At 36.2% G+C, this 16,535-nt stretch overlaps 1 protein-coding gene across 1 annotated transcript in view; it reads left to right on the forward strand.

Moving 5' to 3' along the window:
- ITGA1 (integrin subunit alpha 1) overlaps nt 1–16,535 on the forward strand; it is a 170,613-nt gene that overhangs the window by 73,195 nt on the left and 80,883 nt on the right. Inside the window, exons 3-6 of the mRNA XM_032144683.2 lie at nt 2,790–2,902; nt 6,060–6,148; nt 6,268–6,379; nt 6,989–7,116. Coding sequence (XP_032000574.1) covers nt 2,790–2,902; nt 6,060–6,148; nt 6,268–6,379; nt 6,989–7,116 — 442 coding nt within the window. The remainder of the gene's footprint in view (nt 1–2,789; nt 2,903–6,059; nt 6,149–6,267; nt 6,380–6,988; nt 7,117–16,535) is intronic.

A 16,535-nucleotide genomic window follows, 5' to 3' on the forward strand; every position in this document is an offset into this window, starting at 1 on the left:
GTAAAGCCAATTTATTCCATTACATATTTTACAACTGAAAATATTAGGAAAAAATAATCATAACCTCATTAATATAATTTGTTATATTCTTGATGTATTGCTGATTAATCTTTTAACATTGATGTTAGTTGTTTAATCATCTGAAATAAATACCTAATAATAATAAGAACTGACATTTAGATAGCACATACTATAAGCCAAACACTGTTCTAAGCATTTTATATACATTAACTTATTTATTTTTTTGATGATCCTCTGAAATGGATCTCCATTTTATAGATAAAAAAACTAATCACAGGGTAATTGACTTGTCCTAAATCATATAGCTAAGTAAATAGTAAAGCCATAATTTGAACTCATATAGGCTGGCACCAAAATTCATTCTATATTTCATGGAGAAGATTAAATTATTTAATACACAGAAAGCACTTAGAACAGGGCCTAGCACATGGTATAAATTCAATAAAGCCTAGCTGTTATTATCAGTGGTAGTATAATGAACATATTAATTTGTTATCTTTCATGTTAAATTAGGGCACAGATTTTCACTAAATTAGATAAATTTTCACTTTGAGTTCGATCATAAATAATTTTTCATCCTACCGTACAATGAATGTACAATATGCTATAGAATGATCCTGAAATAATTAGTTTTTATTTACCATATTTCTTTTACTCTTTCATAATTATATATAACACTATGAGCATTATCTTTGTGCATTAAGCTTTTCCCTCTTACTTTAGGTCATTTTATTTAGGATAGATTCCCGGAAGTAAAAATTATGTATTAAAGGATTTGAACATTTTTGTAGTTCTTTATACAAATCAGAAATTGCTTTCCAAAGGCATTATATTAAAACTATGCTTCAGAGTCTCAATAGCTTAATATTTACAATTGCTTTATAAAATTTATTTTCATTAATACTAGCATGCCTATAGGGCCTACACAAAATAAATCCCGTTTTTTTCAATATGACAGACTTTCAAATATTTAAATTTTCAAAATGTATGCCTAATAAAGTTGTACTTCAATGCAACTTCTCAGTTCTCCTGCAGACATTCTTTCCCCATGCCGAACATCCCCAACTTTCCCAGCATCTTTTGTCTGACAAATTTACCAGACTCCTAACTATCTGAGTCATAGTCTCCTAAATACATTCCATTGTGCGTATGTCCCTCTTAATTTAGATATTTCAGACATGGCCTGACCAGCACAGAACACAGGAGGACTATCACTGCTTGACCAGGGCATCTATTTCCAGCACTGCAGACTAAAGTCACATTAGCATTTTTGGCACTAAAATAGGCTGTGCTCATGTTTATGTGCTGTCATCTAAATCCCCCATGCCTTTTTCACATGAATTCCCATTAAGTGAGGGCTCCCACATCCTGCACTGATATAAATAATAGTATGCAGTTGAGCGAAGTTATTTATGTAGGTTCTAAGTAAACTTTAGTTCATTTATGTTTATTGTTCCAGAATGTTGAGATTCATCTGAATTCCTAAATCTGTATATTGATATACTTGATAAGTATTTTTTTCTTGCTCTGTCTTATGGTGCTGATTGATAACTACATTTATACTTTCTGTATCTTCACTAAATTCATTAACAAAGTTGTCATCTGGCCGGGCGCAGTGGCTCATGCCTGTAATCCCAGCACTTTGGGAGGCCAAGGTGGGCGGATCACGTGGTCAAGAGACCGAGACTATCCTGGCCAACATGGTGAAACCCTGTCTTTACTAAAAATACAAAAATTAGCTGGGCGTGGTGGGGTGCACCTGTAGTCCCAGCTACTTCGGGGGCTGAGGCAGGAGAATTGCTTGAACCCAGGAGGCGGAGGTTGCAGTGGGCCATGGTCGTGCCACTGCACTCCGTCCTGGCAACAGAGCGAGACTCCGACTCAAAAAAATAATAATAATAATAAAATAAAATAATAAATAAAGTTGTAATCTCACACAATCCCAAGTACAAAATCTTATAGTATGTAATTACAGTCCTTTGATTACTTGCAGCCAGAGTTTTTGGATAAAAGCAATAAATCAGCAGCTGTGGATCCACCCAAGTATCTTACTATTTACTTAAGTTATCCGATTCCTGAAGAGATCGTGGGAGACTTAAAAGACTTGTTGGAACTAAAATCAGTTGTGATTGTATGTTTTTTCCATTAATTACTGTTAGAATGGTTTTATAATTCTATCTAAAAGGAAAGTAAGTGATTTTAACCTGGATCTCATAAACTATCCTTATTTTCTAAGCACTTATAAACTAGCACATGCTAATATTAAATCTTATAATAATCCAATGTTTATATTTCCTGACTTCTCTATAAAATTATCAGTTCATCATCAGAAAAGGTCACTTATACTTCCACGTGTGTTTTATAAGTTAATACAGTAGCAAACTTAGCCAATAATTATTGATTATTTCAGTACCCCAATAAAAAATATGATAAAGTAATAAAATAATAAAGCAAAATCTCTGAAATATCTCTCCTACATATACACACACATATACATGTATATACACACATATATGTATATACACACATGTATATACATATATGTATATTGTATATGTATGTGTGTGTGTGTATATATACTTTTTAATCCACATCAACATGCAAGAGGTAGGCTCTCTGCTTAGTTTACATGACATTAAATTACTAATAGCATGATTATTATCTGATTATGAATGTTACTGTCAATTATCTTAAAATCAGTCATAAAACAACTCATATAAACTGTTTCTCAATGTTCAAAAATGTTTATTGATTTATTTAACTTCCAGGGTGCTTATTGGTTCTCCTTTAGTTGGCCAACCTGAAAACAGAACTGGAGATGTCTATAAGTGTCCAGTTGGGAGAGGTGAATCATTACCTTGCATAAAGTTGGATCTACCAGGTATGTAAAATAAAAAAATCTGCTTTTAGGCCAGGTGCGGTGAGTCACGCCTGTAATCCCAACACTCTAAGGGGTCAAGACAGGCATATCGTTTGAGCCCAGGAGTTTGAGATCAGCCTGGGCAACCTGACGAAACCTCGTCTCTACAAAATACACAAAAAAATAGCTGGATGGGGTGGTGCACTACTGTAGTCCCAGCTACTCAAGAGGATGAGGTGTGAGGATCGCTTGAGCCCAGGAGTTTGAGACTGCAGTGAATGGTAATTATGCCACTGCACTCCAGCCTGGGTGACAGAGTGAGACCCTGTCTCAAAAAAAAAAAAAAAAAAAAATCAGGTCTTAAATTATGCCCAGTATTCTCACTGAAAACAGATTTTGGGCTGGGCGCAGTGTCTCACATCTGTAATCCCAGCACTTTGGGAGTCTGAGGCAGGTGGATCACCTGAGGTCGGGAGTTCAAGACCAGCCTGACCAACATGAAGAAACCCTGCCTCTACTAAAAATACAAAATTAGCTGGGTGTAGTGGCACATGCCTGTAATCCCAGCTACTTAGGAGGCTGAGGCAGGAGAACCTCTTGAACCCAGGAGGCGGAGGTTGTGAGGCAACATTGTGCCATTGCACTCCAGCCTGAGGAACAAGAGTAAAACTCCATCAAAAAAAAAAAAAAAAAGAAAAGAAAACAGATTTTAATCAACTCAAGAAAGTATTAGAAGTAATCTATAATCATTTTTCATATAATCATTTATAATCTATAATCATTTTTCTATAATCATTTATCTTCCAGATTCACATAGAATGCCATTTTGATTCCCTCTGTCCTTAATTTGCTTTAGAAAGTTATCAAGGAGCATACATAAATTAGAATATCTTACTAATTTTATAACTTTTAACTCCCTGCATTTTTCAGAATTCTTTCTAATTCAGTGGTAATGTGAAAGAACTTCTCCAAATAAACCTGCCCACCACATTCCCTCCACAAAATTTAACTTAGTGCCTGGTTTTCAAGAGGAAATAGAAACAAAGGAATTGTAACAGATAAATTTAATTTTAAAAATAGAATCACACAAGATAAATTTATATTGAAATAGGTGTATTTGACAGAAATAGTTGGAACGTGACTGGAAAATTCCTATTAAAATTATCTAGAAATTAGAACCTTGTCAATGTTCTATACAATATTACATACTATGGAAATGATTTATAGCCCCACAAGTTTATTTCACATATTGTATTTTTCAGCTCTCCTTTTTTTTGAATTTTCTATTTGTTTGTTATTATGAACTTTTTTTCCTTACATGCATAAGCATACTTATAATAGCTGCTTTAATACCATTGCCTGATAATTCCAACATCTGGAATATCTCAACATCACTTTCCATTTATTACCTTTCCTTGAGGTTGCGTCACATTTTCCTGTCTTGTCTTGTGGGTAGTAATTTTGGATCATAACCTGGATTATATTTTTGAATTACAGGTGTGGAGATTCTAGAGTCTGTTATATGCCTGTGAATAGTCTTAACTTTTTTTATTAGCAGGAAATTTACTTGGCTCAACTCAATTTCCAAGCATTGACTTTCTTGCAATGACAAGTAGTTAAAATCTTTATTCAGGTTTTATTTCAGCTGGACTATTTGAAATATACTCTGCACATTTACTATTCAAATCATCTAGTTATTTGGATAAAATACATATGCATATTATAGAACTGTTGTTTTGTGGCTCTTTTTCTAAGATATACTACTCTCCTCCTCACTTTGCAGCTGCTGCCATTGCCCCTAATCTCTGTTCTCTTTTTATTCAATACAGTAAGACTAGGAGTTCTATTTGAGTTTTAGCCACTGACTAGGGCCTTTCCTAGGTTGGGGGTGGATTAGGGGTTGGGGACAAAAACAAAACAAAACATAAAAACATGAAACTCATTTAGTGCCAGTATCTTCTTCCAAGTATGTATTCCCCTCCATTTTCTGCCACCTTTCTAGTGCCTTCAGGTGATTGTTTCATGTATATTTTTTTAATTCTTCCTAGAATTTATAGTTGTGATTTGAAGAGGAGCTGTTTTGATAGGAGTTACTCCTCCCTTACTGGAAATTGGAATAGTTTTAAAATTAGGCTAGAGATTTTAGCCACATCAAGTACAGTAGGGAAGTTTCCACTGTAGTCCCTAATTGTCCCAGGAATGCTTTTCCTGGGTCAGGCTTTGTATATAAAACTCTTATCCAGATTATACAAGATCAATGCATACAATCGCCCAGCTCTAGGTGCTTTCAAAGCAAACCAGACTAAACTCTTGGACAAAGGCCATTGCTCAGATCAGGAAGTCCAACTGACCATTCCAGAATCTCTGCTTCCATTCCCCACTTTAAATCCACATACAGTCTTAACGTGAAAACAACTTCTGGAACAAACGGTGAGACAAATCTTTCTCAACCTGAGTTTTGCCTCTTTCTAATATTCCACTCTACTAAGCAGATTTAGAAGTTTTTGTTTTTCCTGTTCAGTCTTTTTTTCTTTTTCTTTTTAGTGTGAGAAAGTGGAACTTCTTGCCAATATTGTCAGGTGGCATGCTTCATGCTTCAGGACGCAACATTCCCTTCAGAATGTCAAATGTAGTCTCTTTACTGTGTTTCCTTTATCAAAACTTTCTGGACACTGCTCTAATATTCCTCTAGTTTCCTTTGTCACCCAAAGGATGTCCTCATGATTTTGGAAGTCATGGTCAAAAAACTGGTGTTTGAGTTTTCTTTTCTGATCTTCTCCCCATTTCCCCTTTTCTTGCCAAAAATCATGTTTCATCACTGGTCATTTATAACAAAGTTACAAGATTACATTATATCTACAGTATTATGAGATTAAAAACTTTGTTTTAATTAGCAAGAACGTGCAAAAAGCAATCCCACATTCTCATTGCCCTGCTAGTTCTGCGTTCTTTCACAGTTCAGCAAAACTATCTGAAATAGTTTCTGGGACATGAGCCAACTCTTCAGCCTTAGCTTGTTCATTATATTCCTTAAGAAGACTTGGAAGACTAATTAGTTGAACCAAAAGAAGAATGTGCTATGATATGAGCAAAACAAATAAAATGTCTTAATGAGGAATACTTAAAATTTCACTTTGTGAAACTTTTTCTGCCTCACAAAATTTCGTTCTATTTTTAGTTAATACATCAATTCCCAATGTCACAGAAGTAAAGGAGAACATGACATTTGGATCAACTTTAGTCACCAACCCAAACGGAGGATTTCTGGTAAGAATGGAGAGAATGATATTTATTGACAACAGATATGCTATCATTTTAAGTCTTTGTAAGATCTGTTATATAATTTTCAGTCTAATGATTTCTAATTTTAAAACAATTTTTTAAAGGCATGTGGGCCCTTATATGCCTATAGATGTGGACATTTGCATTACACAACTGGAATCTGTTCTGACGTCAGCCCCACATTTCAAGTCGTGAATTCCATTGCCCCTGTACGAGGTACAGATTTTATGCAATGTTTTGCATGTTTGAAAAGCCTATGCAATGAATGAGACATATGTATACAAAGGAGCATACCAAAAAGCTTAAAGTATTTTCTTAGCTACCAGCATTACCAATTTAGGTAAATGCTTGCTTTGCCAATATATAACAAAATCTGACTGCTATTTTTGGAATTGATATTAGTGTAAATAACTTTACAAAGTCATTTTTAAACATCATAGATAAAGCTGTCATGCTGCTTATATTTAAAGAATGAGTCTCTTTGAAGAAAGAAGTAACTTCATTTGAGATATGCACAAAAACTGTTTTATAAAAACTGTTATATAAAATTCATATTGAGAAAATTTGCAAAGATAACTCTCATACAATATTAAGTAAAATTCAGTAGGTATGAATTTTACCCCACACCAATTGTTATTGAAAGCAATGAATATTTTTATCACCTTTACTTTTTCTAAAACTATTTTTTATTGCTAAAGCAATGTATCTACTTTGGAGAACATCAGTTCATCTTTTAAAGCGAACTTCTTTCAGCCATGAAAGCACTTCATATGCCTCTGAAAAAAATAGATTCCAAATTTGCACAGTTGACTCCTTTTATTGCAGAATGCAGCACTCAACTGGACATAGTCATAGTGCTGGATGGTTCCAACAGTATTTACCCATGGGACAGTGTTACAGCTTTTTTAAAAGACCTTCTTGAAAGAATGGATATTGGTCCTAAACAGACACAGGTATGTGACTTTGTGTTTTGATTTCTGTTGTTCTAGAGATAAAAATGCACAAATTTTTAATAAAACCAAATATTCTGAAAGCAAATTAATCAATAAAACTAAAGTTGAGAATGAATTTTATATCCATTGTCCTGTTCTTATTTCTGATAAAAAGGACATTAGTTTAAGCTGTATTTTTTTCTTTTTTCCTTTTTTTTTTTAGACAGAGTCTCACTCTGTTGCCCAGGCTGGAGTGCAGTGGTGCAGTCTCTGCTCACTGCAACCTTCACCTCCCAGGCTCAAGCAATTCATATTTCTCAGCCTCTCAAGAAGCTGGAATTACAGGCATGTGCCACCACACCTGGCTCATTTTTTAAATTTGTAATAGAGATGGGGTTTCGTCATGTTGGCCAGGCTGGTCTCAAACTCCTAGCCTCTGGTTGATCCACCTGTCTCTGCCTCTCAAAGCATTGGTATTACAGGTGTGAGCCACTGTGCCCAATCTAAGCTGTGTTATTTTCTAAACAGAAAATATTATGAAAGCTGCCATTTTTAATGCACTTGAAAAATAACTCCTATAGATTTCTATAAACTCCTAATTTAATTCTTACTTAAAATGGATAGAGCCACTTTTGGTAATATCAGAGCCGGGTGTCACAGTTTGTAGAAACCAATCTGACATCCCAAAGAACCCATCACATTATAATCTCTTTTCTCATATTATATAAATAAGTTAGTAACTGACCAGAGGATACTACTTAAAGCCTGATGTTCTCTCTGTTAATAAGTTCTTTTCCCTAAGTTAAAAGCAAATGCCCCTGGCTATCTCTGCATAAAATCAAATAGTTGTTTGTTTATCCCCCCAATTAATATCTATTTCTAAACACATCTCCTTTATTGCCACTAAATGAAGTGGAACTTCTCACACAGCTTTTCCACTTTAGATACTAAGTTTAATTTAATTACATTTAATTAAATACATTTGACTGATTTAATGTTTATTAAACTTATATGGGCATATATATTAAAATACAGAGCAGACATAATGGATAACAGGGAAATAAAATGTTAAAATGAAGTCAATTCCTCAGGTCAGGAATTAGCCCTAGAATCAGAGCCTAAAAGGTTGTTGTATGGTTTGGAGGCTGTGGAGAGCATAGGAGACTTTAAGATTATAGTACTGCAATCAGTACAGTGATCTTCCTTTTTTTTTTTTTTTTTTTTTTTTCCTGAGGGCTTTACTTTGGGAGAAGTTTCTGAGGCACTGAAAAAGTGTTCTGACTGCGTTAATGTTTGCCACACCTACATTAAATTTGGAACATAATACATGCACATATATATACATACATGTGTCTTCATGTGTCTGTGTATATTTATGTCTCTCTTAATATTTTAATATCTATGTATATACAATTTTCTAAAAGGATGGTGGTTGAAAATTTCAAAGTTGAACTCAAACCTCAAAGTGAAATGTATTGCTGCATTCCAAGGCCGAATAGGTCTCTGTAGAGAGCGAGTGGAAGGGTAAGGTTATATATATCCTACTGGACAATAGAGAACTGATTGAAATCAGTGTAAAATCATTAAAAATGAAATGGGCTTTTACGTATCACAAAATGTAATTTTCCCCGGGAGTGACTTATTTGCAATTGACCTTCTCAAGTGAAATTACTAGTGTACGGTAGGGGACCTTTTTATCCCTTCTTGCTTCGGGGTACAGGGCAGCCTGCATCTCAACAGACCCGCCCCAGGATGCGACTTGCTCTTCCTTCTGGCACCTGTTCCGCATGGACCTCCTTTTTTCCCTTCCGAGGACCACTCTTCCTTCCTCCTTTCCTCGCTTCCCCTATCCCTTCTCTCTTTGGCCAATAAGATAGCATAGAGTCATAAGATTAAAGCTGGAAAGAATCTTAAAGGTCATTTGGCCCCAAACCTCAATTTATGAAGGAGACACGAGAGGCTGACTTGTTTAAGGTCTTTCTGCTTGCTGATGGCAGATCAGAACACACACAGCTCTCTAACTGTAGCCCAGTTTGTTGTTGTTGTTGTTTTTCTTTCTGAGGGCTCTACTTCTAGAGAAGCTTCAGAGCCGGTACCATCTAATGCCCCTAAATAGTAGATTTCAATCCCTTTCCATTTCATGAGGATGACTGTCCTCATCCTTCCTCAGGCAGCTTCTTGGCTGAAACCGTGCTAGGTTTGGCAATGCCTCACTGCCTGCACTAACATACCTTAAATGAAATGGCTTGTGTTCCCGCTTTCTCCACTTTTGCCCATGATGTGCTTTCTCTCCTTCTTCTTGTTTTGTCCATCCCATTTGATCTTCTTATCTAATTTTTTCCTTCCAAAGCTAATAACATTCTTGAAATATTTTTTAAAATTTATTATACAGCCATCTAAATATTTTATTTTACCTTTAAATTCACTTATGTATATTACTCTAAAAATTAATTTCTTTGTAGCTATTTGTGAAAATCAGTGCAGCTGTCACATGTTTGAAGTTGGTCCACAACTTTAGAAAGAAAATCCATACGGCTCTTTTAGAATAATAATCACAGCTTCTGTGAAGATCCATGCCAGTGACTCCATTTTGTAAAGAAATAAATAACAGTCAATCGCTTATATGCTCATCCTATTCTCCTGCAATTTTGATGCTTTTCAGTTAGAACTATAATTAATTTACGTTTCTGTGTTGCGAGTCCTAAAAGAGGACCGTTCTGCCTGTCCACCAGGGAATTCTAGCCTGCCAGGGTGGGCAACATGAAGTTATATGTATTTTCTGGAGGGAACAATGGCTCTATTCAGACAAATGCAGGAGGGCCCTTGGGTTCCAGATGCTACCAGTGAATGGGAGGAAAATGAACTTACCCTGAGGCAGAAGAGTTCAGTTCCATTTACCAAGATCCAGGACCTCAATCCACAGAGAAGAATATTTCTGAATGAAGCACTCTGCACAGTGTCATTTACAGTATCTTCTGACTTCGTCCAAGGGAACCTGATCTTTAAAGAGAGAAGCTGATTATATTTCTGAATTTTTATGTCACATCTTGCTTTCATCATTGATTGTGGAGCTTAACCATATACATTCATTCATTTATTCAGATGTATGTACTAAGGGCTTACTATGTTCCAAGCTCTATGCTATAGCTTGGGTAATAGTGGAGAAGATGACAGACAAGGCTGCTGCCTTAATGGTGCTTCTGTCTGATGAAATGTTTCTCCAATTATGGCTCATGGAATTTCTTCTTCCAAATCACTGGGATGCTTGAACTATACCCCAAATTTTCAAAATCAGAATCTCTGAGGGTGGGGCTATAGGGCCTGCATTATATACAAGCAACCCATATGATTCTTTTTTGTTTGTTTGTTTGTTTGACAAGGAGTTCCACTCTTGCCACCCAGGCTGGAGTGCAATGGTGCGATCTTGGCTCACTGCAGCCTCCACCTTCCGGGTTCAAGCAATTCTCGTGCCTCAGCCTTCCGAGTAGCTGAGATTACAGGCATGTGCTACCATGCCCAACTAATTTTTGTATTTTTTAGTAGAGACAGGGTTTTGCCATGTTGGCCAGGCTGGTCTTGAACTCCCGACCACAGATGATCCGCGTGCCTCGGCCTCCCAAGGTGCTGGGATTACAGGCTTGAGCCACTGTGCCTGGCCCCATATGATTCTTAAACAGATTAAAGTTTGAGAAACACTGGACTAAGGCATAATTATTACATTAGTGTGCGTGTGTGCGTCTGTCTGTCTATCTGTGTTTGCTGCATACTGTAGATAATAGGCACCTCAAGAGCAAAGGCTGCATCATCTTCTTATCTTCGTCAGTGGCCAGCCCAGTGGTTTACTGTAGCATAGTAAGCCCTTAATGAGCACTTGTTGAGTAAATGTTTGTATCATAATGAGTCCAGTTTTGTATTTTTCTCTGATTATTGAACATTTAATGAGTCTTTTTTCTATAACTGGTATTTTAAAATTATTTTAAGTATATTACTTTATACTTTATTCTCTAGTGTTCAGTCTTTTCTAATCTTTTTTTTCTATTTTGGCTTATGTTTTATCAGTGACTAAATTCATAAATAATTCTCTAAAATAAAGAGATTGGAAAGGACATATTTACCAAGCCATTGCTTTTGCTAAATCACATTTAATAGGGTTTTAAGTATAATGCATGTAAACTCTCTTTAAAGTTTGATTATCTTTCAGTGGATCCTGTCATAGAAAATTTGGAAAGACATTTCCTCTTCAAAGAAAATACGTGCTGAAAAGCGTGCTTATCTTTCATATAGTCTTACAGTAATTCTTTCCAGAAACAGTTTGTTTGCTTGACAATTCTTTTTCTTGATTGGTTGCTAATGTAATTTAAATCAATTTGATTTTTTTGTTTGTTTGTATTTAGTTTTATTTGTTTCTTTTAATGAAAGCATTCAATTCCACCCTATGATTGGCAGAATTAGCTTCTAGAATTTATTCTCCCCTTTATGTATTCTGTCTATCTCCGTTTCTGAAAGGAACAGATATAAGAATGAATTGTGAGAAAGATTACCCAGAGTAGGGTGCAAAAGATAGAAAGCTAAGAGCCGGACAGAGAACTTTTAGACTTCTCATCCATACCAAATTTCTAAAAGACTACGAATGTAGTTGATTACATTTGTAGAGAGGATTTCTCTGTAGAAAGAGCCTACTCAGAAAGGCTTCAGTGGGGTCATACACATCTTGGTATGTGTATACTGGAGTTGGGACACATAGTTGATTGACTAATGCCTAACTCCTGTCTGAATTGTCAGAGCATGACAGCAGCTGTTACGTCTAGCTGCTGACAGGGAAGTCGGAGCAGAGGTCACTGCACTGGAGTCAGCCTGAATCCCCAGAGATTGTTAGAATGCATGTGTTTTCCCAGGATTGGCATGGGTACTCAAAAGCAAGAGCCAGCGTGAGGTCATGTCAGAGCCTGTCCTTAGGGATTACTGGAAGTGAGTGGCTGCCTCTGCAGAGAACGCAGAAGATCTCTGTAATTCTTAGGGACTGAGGCAGTGGGATGCATTCACTCAGGGCAAGGGTGTAGGTGAGACATCTCAGTGAAGGGAGTTCTCCAAAGAACCCTTGAAAAAGTTGTACATACCTATTAGGACCTGATTCATCTTAGGATAATACCAATGCAGTAATAATTTTCCTATCCTTATTTATCTTCCCTACCTCTGTCCCTGGAAGGTCAGAAATCACAGTTAGCACTCTAAGTGAAAACAAGTAGGAAAACAAATAAAAGCCAGTCATGCATCTTTCTCAACTACAGGCTTCTTACCTCATGTAAGCCCTTAGTAGAAGTAGGAGAGAAGATTTAACTACAAATGCGCTTTGATGTTTCGCCTTGTTGGTTTTAATTTAGACAGAACCATATGAAAATATTGCTATTTGATCTTTTTTTTTCCAACGTACAAATACAGCAATTTCATTTGGTACAACCTAAATTAAAATATATAACTTTTTAAATTAACAGACATTTTAAAACTAAGAATAAAAAAAACATAAGATATTTATCTTTCCATCTAGGGATAGCAAAATTTCACTTTAAATAAATTTTGAAGGGCTGGTGGGCCACAAATAAAGGTTATATTCTAATTATACCTCCTGTATTTTTGTTTGCTGTATTGATTAGTTACACATTTGGTACAATAGATATAGATTGAATATGATTGCTATTCTCTGCAGTCATAGATTTGTCATTTAGTAATTACAAGCAATAAAAGGCAGAGTCAAAGATATGGAATATTTCTCAAAGTAACTCTTACCTCCAAAAAACAAAAATAAAAAAAAAGAAAAGGAAAGGGGGAAGGAAAGGAAGGAAGGAAGGAAGGAAGGAAGGAAGGAAGGAAGGAAGGAAGAAGGAAGGAAGGAAGGAAGGAAGGAAGGAAGGAAGGAAGGAAGGAAGGAAGGAAACTTACATTAAGTTTTCCATGTGACAATTTAGTATATATTAGGGAAATACAACACAACGATGGAAGCATTCACTCTAAAGAGTTACTCAAAATCCATTCTATGTTTCTGTGTGGCCCAATTAAGACTTTTGCAAGCATAGTCAAGGAATTTTTGTCAACCAATTTTTTACCCAAGGCAGAGTAAAGGCTATAAAATTACCTTTTAAAAATAACCTATAAAAACAAACCTGAAACACTCTGAGCTTGCCATAAAAGATATGACGTTATAAACATTATGGAGGTCTTATTGATCCTCAATACCTAAACATAACATTGCTTTTAATAATAAATGAAGATAATATAAATATGTCAAATAAGAGTGCATTACCCTAAATAAAACCAGTAAATTGTGAGGCTTGATATAAAAGTGAAATATACTAATAGAACAATGTCGAGATTGTTCACATCAAAAGTGTAGCATAGCATTAAACCAAGCAAAATGAAAGAGAGAAATTAATTAAATTTTAGGAATATTATTTGTCTTTCTTTTTACTGCTGATTTTATGGCCATTTCCCTAGAAGCCTTAAATCTGGGGCCTGATTCATTGTAGGTCTGAAAAGAAGCCTGAGGGAACCATGCAGCCATACCTTTGTCAGTCTGCCTACAGTTTCCGAATCTGGGGTGGGGAATGGGGTGAATCTTCTCTCTCACTAGCCTCTAGTCTCCATTCTCCCACCGCTCTAGCCATCAGGCACTAGAATAATCATTCCAAAGTAAGTTCAGAACATTTCCCTAATAACAAACAACAAACAAACAAACAAACAAATAACTCCTCTTGTTGCCTGCTAAATAATATCCAAGCTCTCTAGTGGACTGACTGGCATCTGACCACCTGGCCCAGCCATTTCTCATGCATCCTGCTTCCCCTTACACCCGCCTCAGTCCTTTTTTTTGAGGGGGGTCGGGGGGCAGATGGAGCTTTGCTCATGATCTCAGCTCACTGCAACCTCCGCCTCCCGGGTTCAAGCTATTCTCCTGCCTCAGCCTCCCGAGTAGCTTACCCTTCAGCCATTCCTGGTCCCTTGCCTTCCTTGTTCACGAAGTGCTGTGCTCTTGTTACTTGCTTTTCCTGTGATTCCCTGCTCCATCTCAAGCGCTGTATTCTAGGAGAACTTCAAATGTCACTTTCTCTGTAATTTTCTATGATTATCCTACCCACTGTTCTTGAGAAAAATGCCTTCCTCTCCTATGTTCCCATAGCAGCTGCAACCGTGAGAGCATATTTCCTTACTGCTCTTATCACTCAGTAGCATTGCTCTTTGTTTTTTGGGTCTGTCTCTCCTAGTAGACTATGAATTACATGACGACAGAATTGTGCCTTAATCTTTTCATTTATGGAAGATAGTCTAGGGTTTTATGTATTCCTAGCACATGACATGAGCCATTTATGTTGAAAAAATGGGAGTTTTTGAATTTTCACCTTCTCATGTATAAAATCGTTGTTTTAGTGACCTCTTTCCCTTACTTTGCTCCATAAAGTCATATTGATCCACTGAGCTGGAAGGTACTTGCTTATGGGGGATTCCCCTGGACAACCCTTTACATTGTATTTCAGTCTTTTCTTTGCAGGTATTTACCCACCTAGCCCCATTCCCCTCAGCCCTAATTTCTCCTATAGCCCTTGCCCTTCTCCACAAACACAGTGAATTAACTTTGTTTTAACCTCTTCTATCTTTGCATTTTTGAGCCTACGTCACTTTCATTGTAGCATCTTCCATGAAGCAAGAGTCCAGATAAAGATACCCTTTTTCTAGAACTTGTATCTATTATCTATCAACTTTATTATGTTTCTGAACACTTGTTTCCTTAGGAAATGATCATCTACCTATAAATCGATCCCATTTATATGCCTCTTTATAATGACAAAATGTTAAACCTAGCCTCTGCTAACATAGCTTCAGAATGGTTTGTGCTAACAGTTAACTGGGATTGTATCCTGTATTATCACTACATTCGTATCCTGACTTAGTCACACTGGAAGCATGTTGTAGGGTAGGGCTTTGTACCATAGTTTGATAAAAGGAAATATACATTGGCCAGACATAAAGCCTGAGCTCTTTTCATATTAGGCAATTGTGCGTCTTACAGGAACACACAAAAAAACCTCATTGTTTTCACCTTGTCCTTACTTCCCTAAAGAAACCATTGACTTGGTAATATTAGTTACTCAATGAAAGCCCAGAAACTTAGCTTAGGCTGGGCATTAAAATTTGGGTGCTGGTGTAACACTGACTTAACAAGATAGATATAGAAGATAATATATAGAAGATAATAATATAATTATTAATTAATAGATAACTCCATTCCTTCATAACTCTTTGACTAAATATACTTATCCTGATTGACTTTCTGTTGCCATAACAAAATACCCAAGACTAGATAATCTGAAAAAAAAAAAAAAAAAGGTGGATTATTTAGCTCATGATTCTGGAGGCTGGGAGGGCCAAGATAGGATGGCTGCAGCTGTTCAGCTTCTGATGAGGGCCTCGCACTTGTGTCATAACATGGTGGAGAAACAGGAAAGGAAGCAGCCATGTGCAAAAAGACCAAACACAAGAGGCAGCCTCGCTTTGTAACAACCTGCTCTCTTGCAGTAACTAACCCAGTCCCACAAGAGTGAGAACTCACTCCTGTGATAAAGTCCCTCTTGACTCCTTTTTTGCCTCTTAAAGTCACCACCTCCCAACACCACTCCATTGGAGACCAAGCATCAACATGAGTTTTGGTGTCTTGGTGGGGACAAACCATATTCAAGCTGTAGCAGAAATTCATAGCTACTTTAGACACTTCTTTTTCTTCCACACTCATCATTTAAGATATTTGTTAAAATCTTAAACATGACTTTCAGTTTCATAAGAGACTAATCCAAAAGGCCCTTCTTTCAGTGTTTTCTGATAGTGTCCTTCCTTTCATTTTCTCACACTCAACTTTTCTCCCTCTTTCTTCTCGGCCCCCAAAAGAAATGAAGTCATTGGATAATTAATTTGCTTTAATTGAGCAGATATTTATAAAGTGTCTGGATGATCAAGTATTATGCTAGGTGTCAAGAGCAATGAAAAAAAATCACTGAAATGTTGTTCCTGATCTCAAAATCTTCCAACTTAGAAATGAGGTAAAATCATATATTGGGACAGCTACAATGCATGATGGTACATCATAAATATAATGAAGGTGAATTTAAAACACAGAACAACTAGTTGATCTTGACAAGTAGGTAACTCTTACTGTTGTAGAACAATGTTTCCCAGTCTGAGGTGTTGAATATGATCCTCATAAAAAATATTACTTTAAATAAGAATAAAATATACCAGGTCTTCCAATTAGTAATCCACAATGCATGTTTTTAAAGACTCTTAGAAAACTTTCGAAAGAATTTGCTTATAAGACTAAATAGAACAAGTATGGATAGGAGAAAGAGAAAACCTTACTGTTTTGCACCATTTGCAATTTGTGACAGTTTTCATAGTGA

This window comes from Hylobates moloch, unplaced genomic scaffold (assembly GCF_009828535.3).
Source record: "Hylobates moloch isolate HMO894 unplaced genomic scaffold, HMol_V3 SCAFFOLD_23, whole genome shotgun sequence".
NCBI lineage: Eukaryota > Metazoa > Chordata > Mammalia > Primates > Hylobatidae > Hylobates > Hylobates moloch.